Source organism: Peromyscus californicus, unplaced genomic scaffold (assembly GCF_007827085.1).
Source record: "Peromyscus californicus insignis strain IS unplaced genomic scaffold, ASM782708v3 Scaffold_3__1_contigs__length_106647218, whole genome shotgun sequence".
Classification (NCBI taxonomy): Eukaryota; Metazoa; Chordata; class Mammalia; order Rodentia; family Cricetidae; genus Peromyscus; species Peromyscus californicus.
The window spans coordinates 39,201,360-39,222,100 of NW_026294551.1; the positions used below are offsets into that span (position 1 = coordinate 39,201,360).

The 20,741-nt window shown below is 42.4% G+C and overlaps 2 protein-coding genes across 3 annotated transcripts; both read right to left on the reverse strand.

Annotated features, from left to right (window-relative positions):
• Positions 1–203: 203 nt before the first annotated feature.
• Positions 204–1,497, reverse strand: LOC128123390 (C-C motif chemokine 4-like). Of its 2 annotated transcripts, none has more exons than XM_052759749.1 (3): positions 1,422–1,497; positions 810–924; positions 204–279 (listed from the first exon to the last, which is right to left on the reverse strand). In XM_052759749.1, exons 1-3 carry the CDS (start codon positions 1,495–1,497, stop codon positions 204–206), a joined length of 267 nt encoding a protein of 88 aa, XP_052615709.1. The 2 variants fall into 2 exon arrangements, with proteins under 2 accessions (XP_052615709.1, XP_052615708.1); XM_052759748.1 differs by having other exon boundaries at positions 204–291.
• Positions 1,498–7,480: 5,983 nt separating this feature from the next.
• On the reverse strand, positions 7,481–8,275 carry LOC128122547 (39S ribosomal protein L48, mitochondrial-like). Its single transcript, XM_052758202.1, has one exon. It carries the CDS (start codon positions 8,273–8,275, stop codon positions 7,670–7,672), a length of 606 nt encoding a protein of 201 aa, XP_052614162.1. The 3' UTR covers positions 7,481–7,669.
• Between the last annotated feature and the right edge of the window lie 12,466 nt (positions 8,276–20,741).

Sequence of the window (20,741 nt, forward strand, 5' to 3'; positions counted from 1 at the left end):
GTAATGGTGGACCATCCCCATGGGAGACACATGTCCTTTAATTAAATATAAATAGTAGAAATAACGCCAAATAAAATAACAAAGACTATATAAAGACTTGATTAAAAAGGGGGAGAGGAATTCTGAATGGAAGGAGCAAGGCACTTCTGAATGAGGAGTGACAGGGCTCAGGAGGCCTTCCCTGAAGTGGTTCCTCCTACAGTTCAGTTCAACTCCAAGTCATTCACATAATCCTTGACCCAGGGCAGGCTTGGGTCAGCACAGACTTGCTTCCCTTTTCTGGTGAGGAATCTGTAGAAGAAGGAGAGGACAGATAAGAATCCCATGGTTCCGTAGAGAACATCTAGCATTGTCCTTTGCCTGTGCTAGGCATCTCACTCTGTTGAGCATTGCTTCTATGGGCAACCATGGTGGAGGGGATCCTTCCTGCATTATCCTGACACTAGACTTCCTGAAACTCTGTTCCCTGGGTGTGTATCTGTGCCCAGGGGTTCCCTATATTAGGAAACAGGGTTTCATGATCAATATGATGATGTTTCCCAATTTTTCACAGCTCCTTGAAATGGACTTTCTATATAAGTATGCATTGTTTTGACTGTTTCTGATTTCATGGACTCTGGATACCTTCATCTCCAAGAGCTACCACCCATTTTAATGACTATTCAGCCTCTATCAGAACTCAGAAAGTGACCTCATGACCTCACTGTTCTTTGGCACAGCTTCAACCCTTAGAACTCAATCCTTCTCTTAGCCCTTTCACCTGAACCTGGCCCTTTCTGAGGCTGGCCCTCCCCCCAGTGTGTACTTACACCACTGCTGGCTTGGAGCAAAGGCTGCTGGTCTCATAGTAATCTGTCACAAAGTTCCGAGGAAGCTTCTGAGCAGTGTAAGAAAAGCAGCAGGAAGTGGGAGGGTCAGAGCCCACTGGAAGAAAAAGCCAGGGTAAGGTCAAATCTGCTGTTCATTCCAGATCTTCCCTATGGACTACTAGAATCCTAAACAAGGTCCCTTGAATGCATGGTCCTCACCCAGAATGAGACTTTTACTCTAGAAAGACAGTCCTCGAAAAGGAGAGAAAATTCTAGGAGATTGAAACTGGATTTTTGTCTCAAAACACCTCTCCATTCCTTCATATTTCAGTTAGGGAAATCAAATCATAGATACAGACAAGCTTAGACCAGAGAGAAAGTCTCAGAATATCTGGCTTCCAGGCCAGCATTTTCTGCTATTGCTTGTTAATTCTTAAGGAAACAGGACGTTAACTATTGGTGACTGTCTGGTAGTCTCTACTGTGAACAACAGAGTCGGGAATCTCCCAGCTCCCTTTTGTCCCTGACCAATCCCCACTGTTGTTCTGGCCCCAGCTGGAAAACTGAACCCAATGGGTCATCAAGGGAGCAGCTATGGCAGAGTCCACTTACTTGGTGCTGAGAGTGCTGGAGCCCAGAAGGCAGCCATGACCAGGAGGAGAGAGAGAGCAGACACACACAGCTTCATGGTGTTGCTGGGGGAGAGGTTGGCACAGAGCTGAGACTGCAGAGCCCAGAAGCTTCAGAGGCCAGCTGAGTGTTGTGCTAATCTGAGCTGCAAACTCCTCTTTATAGAGACACTGGGGCCTAGGAGAGGGGTGGGGTGCTGTGGAAAAAAAATCGAATACCCTGAGTAAAGAAGATGTCATGGTATCAGGAAGGAAACTGAAATTGGCCAAAAGTGAGGAGTTCCTCACAGATTGTTTTTCCCCAGTAGTGACATCACGGAAGAGAAAGGAGGGAGTTGGAGGGCAGAAGTGGGGGTGAATGCTGGAGGGGGATGTGGCACACCAAGATAGTGATTGAGATGGGTTTTGTGTGATTGTGAACCTGAGAGGAAGGATGCAATGTTCACACCTGCTGGCACGGGCTGTGGATAGGAACTCGCTGCACTTGGTGGTTGGGATCTCAGACAGTGGAGCCTTCATGTCAGTCTTTCCAGGTTGTCTGGAATCTCTGAAACAAACAGGGGTGTGAGCATAGACAGAAGACACTGACCACTCCAGACTCTTCCATACACAAAAATGCCATTTGATCAGCAGCATTCAGAAGGATTGTTTTAGCCTATCTAGAACAAGAAAGAGATAGGGAAAAGAGGGAGGGAGGGAGGGAGAGAGAGAGAGAGAGAGAGAGAGAGAGAGAGAGAGAGAGATTTTATTGGAATGATAAGAGAGGCAGAAAATGAAGCCAAATTTGGGAGACCCAGACAAAGAATGTTCTAGTCCATGAATAAGGATTGATACCTAGTGATGAGTGTGTAGCCAACAGAAGCAGATGCATGTTTTCCAAACAGTCCCTGGAAATGCCTCATGTTCCTAGTCTCTGGGGACCTGTGTAGGAGATGCAGCCTACCAAGGCCGGGGGTACAGTTAGAATCAAAGTAGGGCAAGAGAGGGAAACCTGATGATGGACCCAGTCTCCCTCACCTTTAGCTCAATTACCCTGACTCACAAGGTTGAGTTGCCCCAGACCTCACACTGCAGCATCCACACTCACTGACAGAAAACAAAGGAGTGAAGAGGGAGCCAGGTCTCTTCAGTGCTTCCAAGTGAAAAGCTGGGAGGGTTAGGGCAGTATCCTGGGGTCCTTCATGGTCATTTCACAAAGGACAAGTTTGTCCTTCCTCATTCTTCCTCTTCTCCCCAAGCCCAGACCACACTCCCTCGTCTCTGCTGCTCTTTCTGCCCTCAGCCTCATCACCCACCTCCCCAGGTCTTGTGTTCTGGGTTCACTGACAGCACACAGTCTTCCTCATGACCTCTCAGGGTGATGCAGCTTCATGGTCACACATCAAGGGCTTGTGTCTTCGACTCTTGGTCCACATGGATTTCATTTTCCATGGCATTTAAATTCAACCAACTTCCTACTCATCTGCTGTTTGTGAGGGCAGAGATGGTGGAGTAAAGCCTCCTCCTTCCCTCAAGGAGTTCTTAGTCTCTTGATGCAGGGACAGTGATAAAAACAACTGTCCCATGAGGTGGAACAAGGTGGCACATGAGTGGTAGAAACAGGGCATCAGGGAGTCTGAGGATGAAGGATGTCCCTCATGTGTAGGTAGTGAGTTCTGAGGAAGGTTGGAATTCACTGGACTAAGGAGGAGCCTCTGCCTACATCAGCGAGAGTGATCATCTCCATTTGACTGAGGGATGCAGAGCCACCTGCTCTGGGGCACAAGCAGATGGCAGATATGCATGAGTGATTGGTCTGTGAGGCAGAATCTTAATGTGAGCAGAGCATGCTCAGAGAAGGTGAAGACTATTCTAAAAGGATAGAATTAGAGCGAGTCTCACACTACATCACATTGCCTTCATGTTACAGACAGAAAAACTGGGGTATGCAGAGGACTCTCTTAAACCAGTGGTGTGGGGCAGAGACAGTCAACAGTCTGACTTCATACTGGTCCTTTCTACCAGCGGTTGTCAACTCTTGGAAAGTGGGAACTTGAGTCTTATGACTATTCAGGGTATTAGAGGGCAGTAGACTCTTGGGAGAGAGCAAAGATTCCTGGAAACAGAATATAGGTCCATGTGGGTAGGCTGTCCTCTCCTGCAGACACTGTGAGGATTAACTGTTAGGGGAGACCAATGAGGATTGAGGGTCAAGAGTGGGAGTGTGCTTGAAACTAGGGTGTTACTGAAACTGGAGAGCCAAGGTGAGCTGAGACACAGAGCCATTTTGCAACAACAATACACCAAGAAGCGATATTGCCAGTGTGGTATCTAAGTCACTTTGGGGAAATGGGAGCAGACATTGGATTGTGGATGGAAGAGACAAGTGGACAGATATGCAGAGTGCAGGTTCAGAATGGTAGCAGAGGGCACCAGCTGAAGGGCTCATCAGCAACCTCCAGGGCCTGGCCACCAGGCTTTAGTCACTACCACAGCCTGCACCTCTGCTGTCAGGGTGTCTGGGGTAGAGGGCAGTGACTTCAGAAGGTGTTACATTCCTGAGAGAAGCACCAGTCTCACCAGTATTTGGTGGATTCAGGAAGCTTTCTGCATTTCTTAGGAAGTCTCTCCCTTTGATGCTTGTACATGTTTCTGCCCTCTTCCCATTCCCCTGAGACAAGACAACAATCCAGTAAAGCTTTACTGAGCACCTACTATGTGACAGGCACTGTGTCAGTGTTAGAGGTCTTGTAAAGCTTTACTGAGCACCTTCTATGTGACAGGCACTGTGTCGGTGTTGGAGGTTCCTATTTTAAATGGTGGCTGCAAAGTGTTGAGAGAGACCCCCCAAAATGTGGGGCCCGAGAAGAGGAACAGCAAGAGTGTAACAGCCAGAGCGTGGAAAGGTATGTGGTGGACGATGTCTTGGTTCTTGTATTCACGAACTCACTGCAATTATGCCTTTCTCCACAAGATCTGCTTAGGGTCGAGCCACCAAAGCAGTCAGAAGGTTGTCAGGTAGGCACTCATGGACTCAGTGGGTTACCAGAGGGAGGGACAGGAGGTGTGGGAAGAGAGTAGAGCAGGTAGGGGAGGGCCGGTGAGTAGGGGAGAAAGTAGGAGAGAGAGGTGGAGAGACATGACAGGGTTGGAGAAGGGGCATGTGAGGGATTATCACTGGGGTAGGGGGAATTAGTGGTGGATAGGATCCATGTATACACATGTCAAATCGTCAAAGAATAAAGAAAAGATAAAAATGTGAAGTATGATTTTTTTTTCAAAAAATTACATTAGGTTGTTTTTCTTTTACCAAAAATATGTGTGGTTGCTGTAAAAATTTTACAAACTATAGGAAGACATGGATCTTAAAATTCTCAAGATTTAATACTTAAGACTGAAAATTCTCTATCATTAGGTACCTAGCTGTTAGTGCTTAATAGTACTTTCTCACATCAACATGTCTTCACATTGTTAGTTAATATTCACCAGAGTTACTAAAGACTTAGTCTTTACTGAAATACAGCACTAATGAATTCTTGGCATTCCACGGCCTGGAAGTCCTAACATTTGTATTTAATGAGTCTAGTACTTAGGTAGGTTCGTCCATTTGGTTGCTTGAACTTTTCTCTAAACTGAGCTGAGAACTGGAAGGGTGATTAGCTAGTCAAAGAGTAGGTGGTGGTCATCCAGGAAAAATGTGCTCTTCTAAGTGAGATGTATTTATTATGCTTTTTTCACAGTAGGGCAGGTAAAGACAATGGTAATGAACTGTATATTTCAACAGAGTAAGAAGAAAGGATTGTGAATGTTTTCACCACCAAGAAATTGCCTGATAGAGATGCAGACCCTGATTTGGACATCATACAGTTATACAGATTAAAATATTGCATGGTGCCTGTAAGCATGTAAAGTCTGTGTTTCAATATAAAATTATTTTTGATTAAAACCTGGGGATTTACAAAACATGTAAATGATAGGAATTGTGGTTAACACTTAACACAGCACTTACCATGAGCCAGTACTATCCTAAGTACTAATCTGTTTAATTCTCCTAGTTATCCTTTGAAGTGGGTGTCATTTTTAGTTTCTGTTACACAAATAGACACTTAACACAGAGAGGTAAGTAATCTACAGAAAAACACACAGCTGATACACCACAGATTTGGAAATGAAACCAAGGAAGTCTGGCTCTAAGATAAGTAAGTCTGAAAAGGAAACTTGCTTCATTACAAATTTCTGTTAAAAACGTTAAGGCCACGTCCTGTCAGTGTGCCACAGTCTCTCGGGTCTCATAATTTTGACTAATAGAATCCATAAACTTTCTCTCTCTCTCTCTCTCTCTCTCTCTCTCTCTCTCTCTCTCTCTCTCTCTCTCTCTCTCTCTCATCTTAGAAGTTTGGTAATTTTAATAGTAATCTTAAATGGGGGTGGGGCAGCACACAGACACGTGTGATGTGAGAGCAGAGGGGCACCAGGGAAGGATGGAGGCAGCAGGAATGGGAGAGGAGCAAACTGATTTACATTTAAGGAATGAAAGTATAGGGGGTTGAAGAGATGGCTCAGTGGTTAAGAGCACTGACTGCTCTACCAGAGGACCCAGGTTCAATTCTCAGCACCCACATGTCAGCTCACAACTGTCTGTAACTGTATGGGGTTAGTTCCCTCTGGTATTCAGACAGACATGCAGACAAAACACCCACATATATAAAATAAATAAATCTTTTTTAAGTATTGAAATTACATGTAAACTAAAAAATAGTAATTTTCTTTATTGACTTAAATAAGGATCCCCATGGCTGCCATGGGATGGACTTGTGCCCTAGGTGTTTCACTCTGCCCTGGGCTTTGCAGAAAAAGGATACTCTGCTTTGTCAAGTTGGCCCTCATCATAGACAACCGTGGGCAGTTCCCAGGGGCATGATCTTGGCATTCAGGAAGTCTGAAGAACGGCTTGAAATCCAGGTAGGCAGGCTTGGGCCAGGTCACAGGGAAGTTTCCCTGTCACTGGAAACAACAACTGAATGGATTTGAGGAATGTCACCGGAAGAGCAAACAGTCTGGGGTTTTTTTTTTTTTTTTTTGATTAACAGATCACAGTTTATTGGCCCCTGATCAAGGTCATTTTTTTTTAACTTGCAATATTCCTGCTTCAATCTCCTGAACACTGGGATGATACACACCACTACACTTAGCAAATATCTTGTATGCATGTACATATGTATGTATGTGGATACAGTCTCATGTGACCCAAGTTGGCCTTGAACTCACTATGTACCTGTGAATGACCCTGAACTCCTCATCCTCCTGCCTTTACCTCCTAAATGCTGGGAGTACAGTTGTGTATTATCACAACTGGTTGAATCTTCTTCTTTATAAAGAACCCAGCCCCAGGAACTTCACTATAGCAACAGAAAACAGACGAATACAGAGTTCACTAAAGTTGTAATCGCTAATTCATTATAAAACTCCATGCCATGTTCTTTCAAAAGATGAGTTCCTACAGGGCACGGTGGCACACACCTTTAATCCCAGCATTTAGGGGTGGGAGTTGAGGGTAAGGAGGCAGTGGATCTCTGTGAGTTTGAGGCTACCCTAATCTCTATAGCAAGCTCCAAAACAACCAGGACTGCATAGAGACCTTGACTCAGACAAACAAATAAACAATTAGTTTACACCAGATTGCTTTAAAGGATGGATTCACTCTAATTGAAAAAGTGGTGGTGGCGCGTGCCTTTAATCCCAGCACTCAGGAGGCAGAGGCAGAGGCAGGTGGATCTCTGTGAGTTCGAGGCCAGCCTGGTCTACAAAAAAAAAGAAAAAGTATGGTGGAATAAGAACATGTTTAGACAAGGAGAAACAGAATTCCTTAAAGACAGTTTACAGGATAACTGACACATACACACACACACATATACATACACACACACATACATACACACACACATACATACACACACATACATACACACACATATACATACACACATACACACAAACACATATACATAACACACATACACACACACACACACACACACACACACACACACACACACATACACAGTGGTTACAGCAGATTTTTATTAGGTGGAGAATACCCTAGGCTTTGTTAAGGTAAGTGGGAACTGGCAAGCACAGCATGTCACAGACACAGGAGGCATTCCCAGTATACGCATTCATTCTCCTGCTTATTCTGATCAAGCAGGAAGAACTTCTCTGAGACCGATGATGGCATGAAAGGGCTCACAGTGTTTAGTTCAACTTGGCCAACAATTCTTCCAGTTCTGGCCGAGCTTTGAACCTTCCTTTGAAGTCTTCTTCGGTGTGCTCCCTCACTGACAACCGGACTCCTTCTGGAAGATTGCTTTGGAGTATTTCCAAGAAAATCTCTGCAAATGTAGCACTCAGACCGCTGATCTGAACCACTCGCTCATGGGTGGTAAGGACTGAGTCTAGGACCATTTTGTTGCCTTGGGCTGGTAGCCGCATCACCTCCATGGTTTTGGTGGGCATCGCGTAACTTTCCTCAACTTTGATGGAGAGCCTGTTGCAGAGGCGGTGGACATACTGGGCATAGCTTTCTGCCAGAGTCATGTCATAAGCAGTCAGGTGGATGTTTAAAACACCATATTCATAATCTGTCCCCAGATTAATGGCTCTCACTTCCACTTTGGCTTTCTTCTTTTTAGGCTCTAGCGTTTTCACCAAGTGTTTGTATCTGCCAATGCCATGAGTGGGCTTTGTCTTGTAGTGCCGACTGGCCCTCAGGAGAATACCACTAATAGTGTCCCCAACCCCCAGATCATGTGACCCAGTTTTCTGATGCCTTTTACTTCCAGTTCGTTCTTTTGGACACATCCAGTCTTTTGTGTGCAGTCAGGGGCAAAGCAACATGAGACTGTCCCAGCAAAGTTCCCTGGAAACTCACTTACTCCCTTGGACATACCCTGAAGTATGTGGGGGTTTGGATGATAATGGTCCCAATGGGCTTATACATTTGAATACTTGGTTCCTAGTTGTTGGGGCTTTTGTAGAATGATTAGGAGTTGTGGCCTTGTTGGAGGAGATGTATAACTGGGGACAGGCTTTGTGGTTTCAAAGTCCCACACTTTTCCCAGTTAGCCTGTTCTCTGCTTCATGATTTTGTGTCAAGATGTAAGCCTTCAGCTGCTGCTCCAGCACCATGCCTGTCAGCCTGCTGCCATGTTCACTACCATGATGGTCATGGACTCACTGTCTGAAACTCTTCTACAGGTTGCTTTGGTCATTTTTAATCAATGCTTTTCTGTAAGTCAAGTCTTAAAAGAAGGCTGAATAGGTGAGCAGAGAAGGGATGGGAGCCACAGGAGAAAATGAAGTGGCCCTGTCCCCAAGTAGAGTGCCTGACTCTTGCTGTCCCCATTAGGACTCTCAGAGAAGGAGCTGTAGTAGTAAAGCACCAGCAGCTGCAGGAATGCCCCAGTCATCCTGTGGCTGGCTTTGAAGACATTTCATTCTGTATGGTTACTTCTCAGGGATTGAAAGGGGTTTCTTTGGTCACATGCTTTGCTCCATGTGTTTCTAGTCCTTCCTTCAGATTGAAGAGACACTCCTGTGAACCTGTAACTCTCCCTCCCCCCTCTGTTGTATGCATACAAATTTATACAGTGTCACTATTTCTACTCTTAAAAGTAAACCAGTTTTCTCCTGTGTGGTATGGGTGGTGCCAGACAGGTGGCACCATTCATGTGCCTACCCAGGTGCACAGTCATTCTTCATTCTCAAAATTTAGTCACAACCCACTTTTAGTAAAAATGGAGTCTCCTGGGGCAGTACACAATCTGAAAAACAATTGTTTTACACAGTATAGAGAATTTAGGATAGATTACAGCCTAATCTGAACACCTTCTAAAGAGTGAGTTTCTAGCCCTCTAAAGTCCTCAATCTTATTATTGTTATAATCCTTGCTTATTATTTCTCATTACCGATGGTGGCTTATTTAATGTGGTGGTATTGTGTTCCCCGAAATATTGTGCATGCTAATAAACTTATCTGAGGTCACAGAACAGAACAGCCACATTATTAAACATAGAGGATAGGCAGTGGTAGCACATGCCTTTAATCCTAGCATTCCAGAGGCAGAGATCTACCTGGATCTCTGTGTGTTCAAGGACAGAGCCAAGCATGGTGACTCACGCCTTTAATCCCAAGAAGTGAGCCTTTAATTTCAGGGAGTGATGGCAGAAAGCAGAAAGGTATATAAGGTGTGAGGACCAGAAACTGGAAGCATTTGGCTAGTTAAGCTTTTAGGCTTTTGAGCAGCACAGTTCAGCTAAGACCCATTCAAATGAAGACTCAGAGGCTTCCAGTCTGAGGAAACAGGATCAGCTGAGGAACTGGCAAGGTGAAGTAGCTGTGGCTTATTCTGCTTCTCTGATCTTCCAGCATTCACCTCAATACCTGGCCCCAGGTTTGATTTTATTAATAAGACCATCTAAGATTCCTGCTACATCTGGCACCCAATGTTCTTGGTACGAATTCTCGAAAAAGCTACTTGCCTGTGGCTTCGTGGGCTCCAGCTTAGACCTGAGCTACACTTGGCTGGTTGTGGTGGCACACACTGGTAGGATTCACTGAAGGAAGCAGAGGCAGGAGGATCCCGAGTTTGAGGGAGCCTAGGAGGCTTGCTAAGAAGAGGCTTTGGCTGGGACCCAGCCACAAACGGTGGCGGTGGGACCATGGTGGCAGTGACTGCTGCTCCAAGTTTTTGGCTGCTTCTCATCATGTTGGTGACTGTGGTGATGCTGCTACCTGGGTGGAAGTGTTTACTGCTGCTTGTTCAGAGAATTGACTGGACCATTGTGTTACAAGAAAGCATTGGCAAAGGTCAGTTTGGAAAAGTTTGGCAAGACAAATGGTGAGGAGAAATTGCTGTGAAGATTTACCCTTCTAGGGAAGAAAACTCATGGTTCTGAGAGACAGACATTTATCAGACTGTCATTGCTCCAAACCACAGAGGAGGCACAAAAATAAAATAAAATAAAATAAATGTCTGCAGGAAACCTGGACCACGCCTAACAATGACTTTGAAATCTTCAAAAAGATGACAGGAGCCCACAATGACGATTCCACATGGACTATGATAAAGCCATTAAGTTGATTAACACCATGGAAAGATTGGCTTTGGACTACAAACTACTCAGGACAATTTTGAGATGGCTAGCTGAGATGATCCAGCCTGACAGACTACTCAAACAAGGACTTGAGACAAGTCCTGCACTTTTCCCATTATGCAGAGACTGGACAAATGATACAGGACTTGAAAATTAACCCAAAAATTTTCTTTTCAGGATTCCCAAAAGATGTCTTCACCCCCAGAAAGCAGGAAGTAATTTTAAGAAAACAACGCCCACATTCCCAAGAGGTGGGATGGGTGGTTTTTGGTTGTTTAATGAGTTATGGATATTGTCATTGTTTATGATGGTTGGTTACAAGTTGTTAATTGTTAATGGTCAGGAAAAAAGCTGAACAAGGAAATTAGATTCAGAGCTTTGTTTAAAAAAAAGAAAAAGAAAAAAGAGAATATAGATATGAGATAGATCATTGACTCTACTCTGAGAAAAAAAGATAAAGAAATAATAGGATAAATGGGTAGATCATTGAATCTACTCTAATAAGAAAAGGGGAAGATATAAAAATGACAAAAGGTAGATTATTGAATCTATTATGAAAAGAAAAAAGAGAGAATATGGATATGATAAGATAAAAAGGGAGATTTTTGAATCTATATTTAAAAAGGTACTACTTGTTTTAAATAGGATAAGTAATGAAAATTTTTTCTGAATTTGTCAAATGTAACTGGACATTGATAATATATATAATGGAGTTTTTATCTGAATATGTCAAATGTTAATGGACTAGACATCATTAATGTAACTCTTGACTGTGTATATTGTATATACTTATTGGATATAATTTTTCTTGCATTAGTTATAAGCTTTTTAAAATTTTAGATAAAAAAGGGGAAATGTGGTGGTATTGTGTTCCCCCGAAATATTGTGCACACTAATAAACTTATCTGGGGTCACAGAACAGAACAGCCACATTATTAAACATAGAGAATAGGTAATGGTAGCACACACCTTTAATCCTAGCATTCCAGAGGCAGAGATCTACCTGGATCTCTGTGTGTTCAAGGATACAGCCAAGCATGGTGACTCACACCCTTAATCCCAGAAAGTGAGCCTTTAATTTCAGGGAGTGATGGCAGAAAGCAGAAAGGTATATAAGGTGTGAGGACCAGAAACTGGAAGCATTTGGCTGATTAAGCTTTTAGGCTTTTAAGCAGCACAGTTCAGCTGAGACCCATTCAGATGAAGACTCAGAGGCTTCCAGTCTGAGGAAACAGGATCAGCTGAGGAATTGGCGAGGTGAGGAAGCTGTGGCTTGTTCTGCTTCACGGATCTTCCAGCATTTACCCCAATAACTGGCCTCAGGTTTGATTTTATTAATAAGTACCTTTAAGATTCATGCTATAGTCTAACCCTTTCCTTGTTCCTAGTTGTCATAGCTGGGACCATGCTTTTTCAGAGGGGCTTGAGTGGGACAAGAGGGACAGAGCAGCACCATGACCTCAGAAGACATGTAAAGTAGCTGACAGGGCAGCAGGGCTGATCCAGTGTCCCAAAGTGCTGTGAGGCCTCTCATCAGATACTGGCAGAGTCAAGGCTTGTGTGGGTGGAGTAGGAGAAGGAAGAAAAAACAGGCAAGAGATCATTCTCAATAGAGAAAAGAACCAGGAAGCAACCATGTTTATCTTGTCAGCCAGATTAAATTTTCTACCACTGGACTAAATGGAGATGGGGAACTGGATTCAACTGTGGAAAGAATAAAGTGAGATTTTTATATATCAAAGTTGGTGAGTACAAAATGCGTGAACATCTCATGAAGTAAGACAGTCTTGTGAAATTTACCAAGGACGTTTCTAGTAACTCTTATTTAGTGAACTGAATAAAGGAAAGAAAAGGTAATACTTGAAAGCATATGTCTGAATTAAGTTTTATCATAGAAGGCTGTGGGGAGAAGGTCGATCCACTTCAGGACAAATGCAAGAAAGCAGAGCTAAGGCCCAGGTGAGTGATCACTTCTTGTTGCTTACATTGTCCTGGTTCCTGACATTTTGTGAAGGTTTGCAAATGTCTGAATGCACTCCTAAGAGTGACAGCTGTCATTTTCTGAAAGGGAATCAGATGCATAGAGGATGGAGCTTGGGGAACACTTACTTTTGTTTGGATATACTTTAATTAATAAAAACCAACATGTGGACCATTGGAATCTAATTGAAGATCCTGACATTAATCTACACACCTATGAACACCTGATTTTTGACAAAGAAGCCAAAACTGTACTATGGAAAAAAGAAAGCATCTTCAACAAATGGTGCTGACATAATTGGATGTCAACACATAGAAGAATGCAAATAGATTCATATTTATCTCCATGCACAAAACTCAAGTCCAAGTGGATCAAAGACTTCAGCATACATCCAGTTACACTGAACCTGACAGAGAGAAAGTAGAAATAATCTTGACTGCATTGGCACAGAGGACCACTTCCTAAATATAACACCATTAGCACAGACACTGAGAGCAACAATCGCTAAAAGGGACTTCCTGAAACTGAGAAGCTTTTGTAGGCAAAGGACACGGTCAAAGACAAAACAAGAGTTTACAGAATGGGAAAAGATCTTCACCAACCCCACATCTGAAAGAGGGTTGATTTTCAAAATATATAACAAACTCAAGGATCTAGACATCAAGTATCAAACAATCCATTTAAAAAATGGCCTACAGAGCTAAACAGAGAATTCTCAACAGAAGAATCACAAATGGTTGAAAGACATTTAAGGAATTCCTCAACATCCTTAGTCATCAGGGAAATGCAAATTAAAATGACACTAAGATACCATCTTATACCTGTCAGAATGGCTATGATAAAAAGCACTGATAACAGCTTTTGTTGGAGAGGATGTCCAGCAAGGGGAACACTCCTCCACTGTTGGTGGGAGTGCAAACTTGTACAGCCACTGTGGAAATCCGTATGATGGTTTCTTAGAAAATTGGGAATCAATCTACCTCAAGACCCAGCAATACCACTCTTGGGCATATACACAAGGAACACTCAATCATACCACAAGGACACATGCTCAACTATGTTCATAGCAGCACTATTTGTAATAACCAGAACCTGGAAACAACCTAGATGCCCTTCAACCAAAAAATGGATAAAGAAAATGTGATAAAGATACACAGTGGAGTATTACTCAGCAGTGAAAAACAATGGCATCATGAAATTTACAGGCAAACAGATGGAACTAGAAAATTTCATCCTGAGTGAGGTAACCCAGACTCATTAGGACAGACATAAGTGGATACTAGATGTAAAGCAAAGGATAACTAGACTACAACCCAAAGCTCCAGAGAAGCTAGCTAAAAAGAGAACCCTAAGAGGGATGCATGGATCGCACTGGGAGGGGGTAATAGATGAGATCTCCTTGAGTAAAGTGGGTGTGATGGAAGGGGCAATGGAGGGTAGGGGATGAGATATGAAAGCATAAGGGAATGGGATAGTCGAGCTGGAACAGGGACGGAGTGGGAGAACAAGGAAAGAAGCCACGATAGAGGGAGACATCATGGGGATAGAGAGAAACTGAGAGCTAGGGAATTTTCTAGTAATTCACAAGGATGACCCTGTAGACAAATTTCTAAATGGTCTTAATAAATAAAAAACACTGTACCTTTTCCAAATTGCGAAGGCCACTTCAGGGATGGTGCCATATTGTCCTGGCCTCAGAAGATGCCTTTTGATAAAGCCATAACCACACTCGTTTTGGCAAGAATCAGTAGTCCTTTGTTTCAAGTCCTGTCTGTCCATTTTGTCAGCAGTTGATTCAAGGATACTTTGTTGTCCAGTGGCTAACTAAATGGACTAGACATTGTTTAGACATTTATTACTTGTATATATTGTATATAGTCATTGTACTTTTGTATATAGTTTTTCTTTTGTTAGTTATAACCTTTTTCTTTTTTTTCCTTTTTATTAAAATAGAAAAGGGGAAAAAAAAAAAAAAAAAAAAGAAACAACACAAATGGGGGGGGGGGCGTTGGGGGGAAGGTGAGGGGGACGGGAGGGGGGAGAACAAGGGAATCCGTGACCAATATGTAGAACTGAATTGTATTGCAAAATAAATTAAAATAAATTAAAAAAAAAAAATAAAAATAAAATAAAAATAAAAAAAAAAAAAAACACAGAGACAGAAATTTGTGTTATAGCCCCAGAGAAAGAGCAGAGGAATAGGACAAACCATGAGCTAACCTCAACTCCCCAACTCCACAGCTTCCAAAAGAGCTTCTTCTGTATACTCACGTTTATATGCCTTTTCTGTTCTGTTCTCTCATTGGCTGTCTTAGCTAGCTACATCACTTCCTCTTCCTACACAGTTCTGTCACTTTCTGTCTGTCTATGCAGACCTCCAGACCTCTATGGTCAGTACTGGGATTATAGGCATGTATCACCATGCTTGGCTCTATTCCCTAGTGTGGCCTTGAACACACAGAGATCCTGTCTGCTAAGTGATAGGATTAAGGGTGTGTTCTACCACTTCCTGACTTCTTTGTTTACTTATAATGGCTGACTTTTTCCCTCTGATCTCCAGGCAAGCTTTATGTATTAAAGAACAAATAAAATATCACCACATGACCCCACCTTAGACTACTAGCAAGTGTGGAGAATGTACCTGAACTAGACTTCCCTGGTAATCTGATTGGTGAATACCCTAACTGTCATCATAAAGCCTTCATCCAGTAACTGATGGAGGCAGATGCAGAGATCCACAGCCAAGCACAAGGCCAAACTCCAAGAATCCAGTCAAAGAGAGAGAGAGAAGAGGGATTCCATGATTAAGGGCATGAAGATCATGATGGGGAAATGTACAGAGACAACCAAACCAAAAGATGGGAACTTATAAACTGTGGACCCTCCATGGGACTGGACTAGACACTCTACATAGGCAAGATAGTTGTGTAGCTTGATCTGCTTAAGGGGCCCCCCAACAGTGGGATCAGGATCCATTCCTGGTGCATGAGAGGGCTTTTTGGAGCCCACTGCCTGTGGTGAGACACCTTGCACAGCCTTGGTGTAGGGGGAGGGCCTTGGACCTGCCTCAACTGAATGTATCAGGCTCTGCTGACTCTATATAGGAGGCCTTACCTTGGAGGAGGTGGAATCGGGAGTGGGTTGGGAGCAGATGGCTGGGAAGTAGGAGGAGGGAGGGGAGAGGGATCTGTGGTTGTTATGTAAAGTGAACAGAAAATTTCTTAATAATAAAAATAAATAAATAAAAGAAAAATACTTTAAAGAGACAATAGGAAGGCTAGACATCATCTGTCATTATTTGCAGATGTACTGAATCTAGAAAACTCCAGGATCTGAAAAACACAATAAAGTCAGAATACACACACACACACACACACACACACACGTGTATGTATGTGTGTGTGTGTGTGTGTGTGTGTGTGTGTATAGAAAGGATGTGGAGAGAAAGGAACCCACAGTGACTTAGATTCCCACAGTGACCCAGCTTGAGGCTGAAGTCTGTCCTGACCCAAAAGACTTCAAGGCTTGCTTGATCTAGTCTCTTCAGAAGCTGAGAGAAAGCTCTGATAAGGCTCCTTAGAAAAAGTACAGGGGCTGTGAGAAAGTCTGACTAGCTTGTGGGAAAGAACTAATTATTTAGCAAATGACCATTCCAGGCAGGCTGCTGATGTCAGCAGGTGGCACATGTTGGAGATAACGAAACTGCCTGTTCCTTGAATCAAGGACAGGCTAGACCGCCTGTGCTGTGCTTTGTTCCACTTTAGCCTTTCAGTTCGTATATAAGCTGGCTGCGAAATAAACTCAGGGCTTGCTTGGTATTGATCAGAAGCCCTCCCAGCACTGATTTTCTGTCTCCGTCTATTCTTCTGTTGTGGTGGTATTGTATTCCCCAATATATCATGCACCCTAATACATTTATCTGGGGTCAGAGAACAGAACAGCCACTAGACAGACATAGAGGTCAGAAAATGGGTGGCACTCACACCTTTAATCCTAGCCTTCTGGAGGCAGAGATCCATCTGGATCTCTGAGTTCAAAGCCACACTGGAAACAGCCAGGCATGGTGACTCATGCCTTTAATCCCAGGAAGCGATGGTAGAAAGCAGAAAGGTATATAAGGTGTAAAAACCAGAAACTAGAGTTGGTTAAGCTTTTAGGCTTTTAAGCAGCAGTTTGGCTGAGATTTATTTGAATGAGGACTCTGAGGCTTCCAGTCGGAGGAAACAGGATCTGCTGAGGAATTGGCAAGGTGAGGAAGTTGTGGCTTGTTTTGCTTCTCTGATATTCCAGCTTTAACCCAATACCTGGCTCTGGGTTTGATTTTATTAATAAGACCTATTAAGATTTGTGCTACATTCTGTCTCTGTTTTTTCTTCAGCCTCACACCTACTCGGGTATCCTAGTTGACTCATTGGCTGGTTCCTACAATAGGGTTGTAAATTAATACAGATATTGTAGAAATCAATTTGAAATTTCTCAAAAATAAAAAGAAAACTAGAACAACTGTGTGACCAAGCTAATTTGCCTGTGAGCATATACCCAGAGAATTCCATACCATGTCGTAGGGAAACCTGAACCCCCCATGCTTATTGGAAAGAGTGTGGAAGGAAGGCCCTAAGGGAGGAGAGCAGTACACACTATCAAGTGGACATTGTGCAGAAGCCAAAGGTCTCTTTCCTTGCTCTGCCTCCTCTTTTCAGGCTCTACTGCAGATCCAGAAACCTGGAGAAAGTCCATATGTAAAACCAAGCAAGCAAGTAAGATATCTCATAGTAGACTAAAAAAGGAGGTCATTGGCCAAGAGGAGAAGAGAGAGACCAAAGTTTTACATGATTCAGCAGGTGGAGTCCTACATTGCCCCATCCTTTGTTGTTCCTGGTCAAAGCCTTTCTTCATAGATCTGTCCCAGAATTTCTGGGATCTCGCCTCTGTGGTACTGACTTCCTCCTTCCCTGTTTTCCCAGGGTGTGGCCACATGGGAACAAGAACTAATTATGAAGGAGGAGATCCTGATTCTGGCCTAATCCTGCTCTCTCAGCAGTAATGTCAACACAAATAGGCCATGACTCTACTCTAGGCCTCATCTGCATGTGAGAGGATGAATTCACCTCCAGCTAAGAATTCAAGATGCCCAACATGCCATGGAAACCTTAGGAGATGTTCCCTCTGAGGGTCAGGAACCTTTGGGGGAAGAATCAGCCCTCATTGTCACCTGTTGAAAAATAATATCATAACATACTATAAAAAACAGTCACCAACCATTCAGGCTGTACACAAACAGAGCACAACTGCTGTTGAACTCTCAGAAGTACCAACTGCCTTTAAAATGGCTAACTAATAAACCTGTTTGGGTTGGACAATGGCCTTTGACAAAAGAGAAGCTACAAGCTTTAGAACAGCTGGTTCAAGAGCAGTTAAATGCTCAACACATTGAAGAATCTACCAGCCTTTGGAATTCTCCTGTATTTGTTATTTAAAAAAAAAAAGTCTGTTAATTGGAGAATGCTGACAGATCTGAGAGCTATTAATAAAGTAATTCAGCCAATGGGCTCCCTACAGACTGGGATGCCCTTGCCCTCTCTGCTACCCAAAGAATGGCCTATAATAGTTATTGACTTAAAAGACTGTTTCTTTACCTTACCCTTACAAGAAAATGATAGAGAAAAATTTGCCTTCACAGTACCTAATTATAACAATTCTCAGCCAGTCAAGAGATATCAATGGAAGGTCCTCCCACAGGGAATGTTAAACAGCCCTACTTTGTGCCAAAGTACACAAAGAATTAAATAGGCCAAGAGAATTACCAGCCGCAGCTGAGAAGGAATTGGCTCTAGTAGAAAAGACAATTTGAGAAGCACACATTGGAGATAATTCGTGTAAAGTTTCCACAATCCATAATTTATCACTATATGGATGATATCCTATTAGCTTATCCAAAGTTAGATACATTAGAAAGCATGTTTGAAGAAGTAAAAAAAGTTTTGCCTCACTGGGGACTGCAAATTGCTCCTGAAAAAATACAAAGAGGAGATTCTATTAATTACTTAGGATATAAGATAGAGCTACAAAGAATTAGACCCCAAAAGGTACAACTGAAGAGAGATTGAAGACTCTTAATGATTTTCAAAAGTTATTAGGAAGCATTTACAGCTTACTGGGTATCATGGGAATACCCAAAGATGGACTACAAAATTTGGCTAATACTCTAGAAGGGGAAAAAGAATTAAATAGTCCAAGAGAATTGGCTCTAGTAGAAAAGACAATTTGAGAAGCACATGTGGATCATGTGGATCCAGAACTTAAATGCATCCTTGTCATAGTCCCCTTTAGACAATCCCCAACAGGTATTTTGATGCAGAGGGAAGATATTATATTGGAATGGATATCCTACCATGTAAACCAAATAAGAAATTAAAGACTTATGTAGAAACAATCTCTGATTTGATTCAAAAAGATAAATTAAGACTTGGCCAGTTGACAGGAATGGACCCAGCAGAAATTGTAGTACCTTTAACTAATGAGGAAATTTCATCACTATAGAAAGATAATGAATACTGGCAGAGAGCCTGCAGTAACTTTTTGGGAGAGATTAACAACCACTATCCCAAAAGCAAGAGAATAGAATTCATAAAGAAGACTGAATGGGTCCTTCCTCACACTGTACGACAAAAGCCAATCTGGAGTCCTCACATTCTGTACTGTTGCAAATAAATCAGGGAAAGCAGGATATAAATCAGGAGACTTAAGTAAAGTGGTACAAAGTCCATACAGCTCTGTACAAAAGGCAGAACTGTATGCCATTCTTATGGTACTGATGGACTTCACAGAACCCCTCAATATAGTCACTGACTCTCAATATGCAGAGAGAGTTGTTTTACATATTGAAACTGCTGAATTTATTCCTGATAATACAGAATTAACTTCATTATTCATACAGTTGCAGGAAATCATCAGAAAAAGGGAACATCCTATACATATAATGCATATCAGATCCCATACAGGTCTGCCAGGACCTCTAGCACAAGGTAATGATGAGATTGATCAGTTACTAATAGGTAATGTGCTAGAAGCCTCAGAATTTCACAAGAAATACCATGTAAATAGCAAAGGTTTGAAGAAGGATTTCTCCACTTGGCAACAGGCTAAGGATATGGTGAAAAAATGTCCTACTTGTTCCATCTATAACCAAACTCCATTACCTGCAGGGAGCAATCCAAAAGGTATATAAAGAAATGAAATTTGGCAGATGGATGTGTTTCACTTTTCAGAATTTGGAAGATTAAAGTATGTACATCATACCATTGACACTTATTCAGGATTTCAATGGGCAACTCCTATGAGTTCTGAAAAGGCTGATTCTGTGATTACATACTTATTAGAAGTTATGGCCATCATGGGAATACCTGTACAAATTAAGACAGACAATGCCCCAGCATATGTCTCCAATAAAATGAGACAATTCTTTGCTTATTACAATATAAAGCGTGTTACAGGTATACCACACAATCTCACAGGGCAAGCAGTCATAGAAAGATCCAATCGAACTTTAAAGGATATGCTAAATAAACAGCAACAGGTAACAATGACTCCTAGAAATAGATTGCATAGTGCTTTATTAACCTTGAATTTTCTCAATGCTGATGAGAAAGCAACAACAGCTGTGGAGAGACATTGGACGACAGACAAAACTCCTGAGCTAAACCAACCCGTTTATTTCAAGGATGTGCTGACCTCAGAATGGAAGCCTGAATATGTTCTACATTGGGGAAGGGGTTTTGCTTTTGTTTCTGCAGGAGAAGAAAAGCTATGGATAACAACAAAATTAATAAAAATTCAATTCGAACAGGAAAAAAACCCCTTAATGAGGAGAAGTAAAAGATCATCCACCAATGTGACATCTCTACAAGTTGTAAGAAAAATTTAATAATCAAAAATTGGGGTAGGGTTCTGTTTTTGTCTTTCCAGGATAATGGAAATACCCATTCTCCAGAAGTCATAAGGCCTTGGATATCCAAATGTTTACAGCAGAAAGAAAGAATCTATTGGTACCAATCTACACAGGGTAAAATCTCACTGTCTAACATCTATCTCTCTATCAATCTAGAATAGTTGTGGTTCCAATTCAATTATAAGCCAAGCTGGCTTTGGAGATGGAATTGGCTCACTCCTTCTCTAAACCTAAGCATATTGC

What these genes read in the sequence shown, in the direction of transcription:
- LOC128122547 (XM_052758202.1), bottom strand. Translation starts at nt 8,275, where the DNA reads ATGTGTCCAAAAGAACGAACTGGAAGTAAAAGGCATCAGAAAACTGGG.
- LOC128123390 (XM_052759748.1), bottom strand. Translation starts at nt 1,497, where the DNA reads ATGAAGCTGTGTGTGTCTGCTCTCTCTCTCCTCCTGGTCATGGCTGCC. An exon ending in TCCAGCACTCTCAGCACCAA is followed by an intron (nt 925 to 1,421) that starts GTAAGTGGACTC and finishes TTTTTCTTCCAG; the next exon opens with TGGGCTCTGACCCTCCCACT. An exon ending in TGCTCCAAGCCAGCAGTGGT is followed by an intron (nt 292 to 809) that starts GTAAGTACACAC and finishes CTTCTTCTACAG; the next exon opens with ATTCCTCACCAGAAAAGGGA.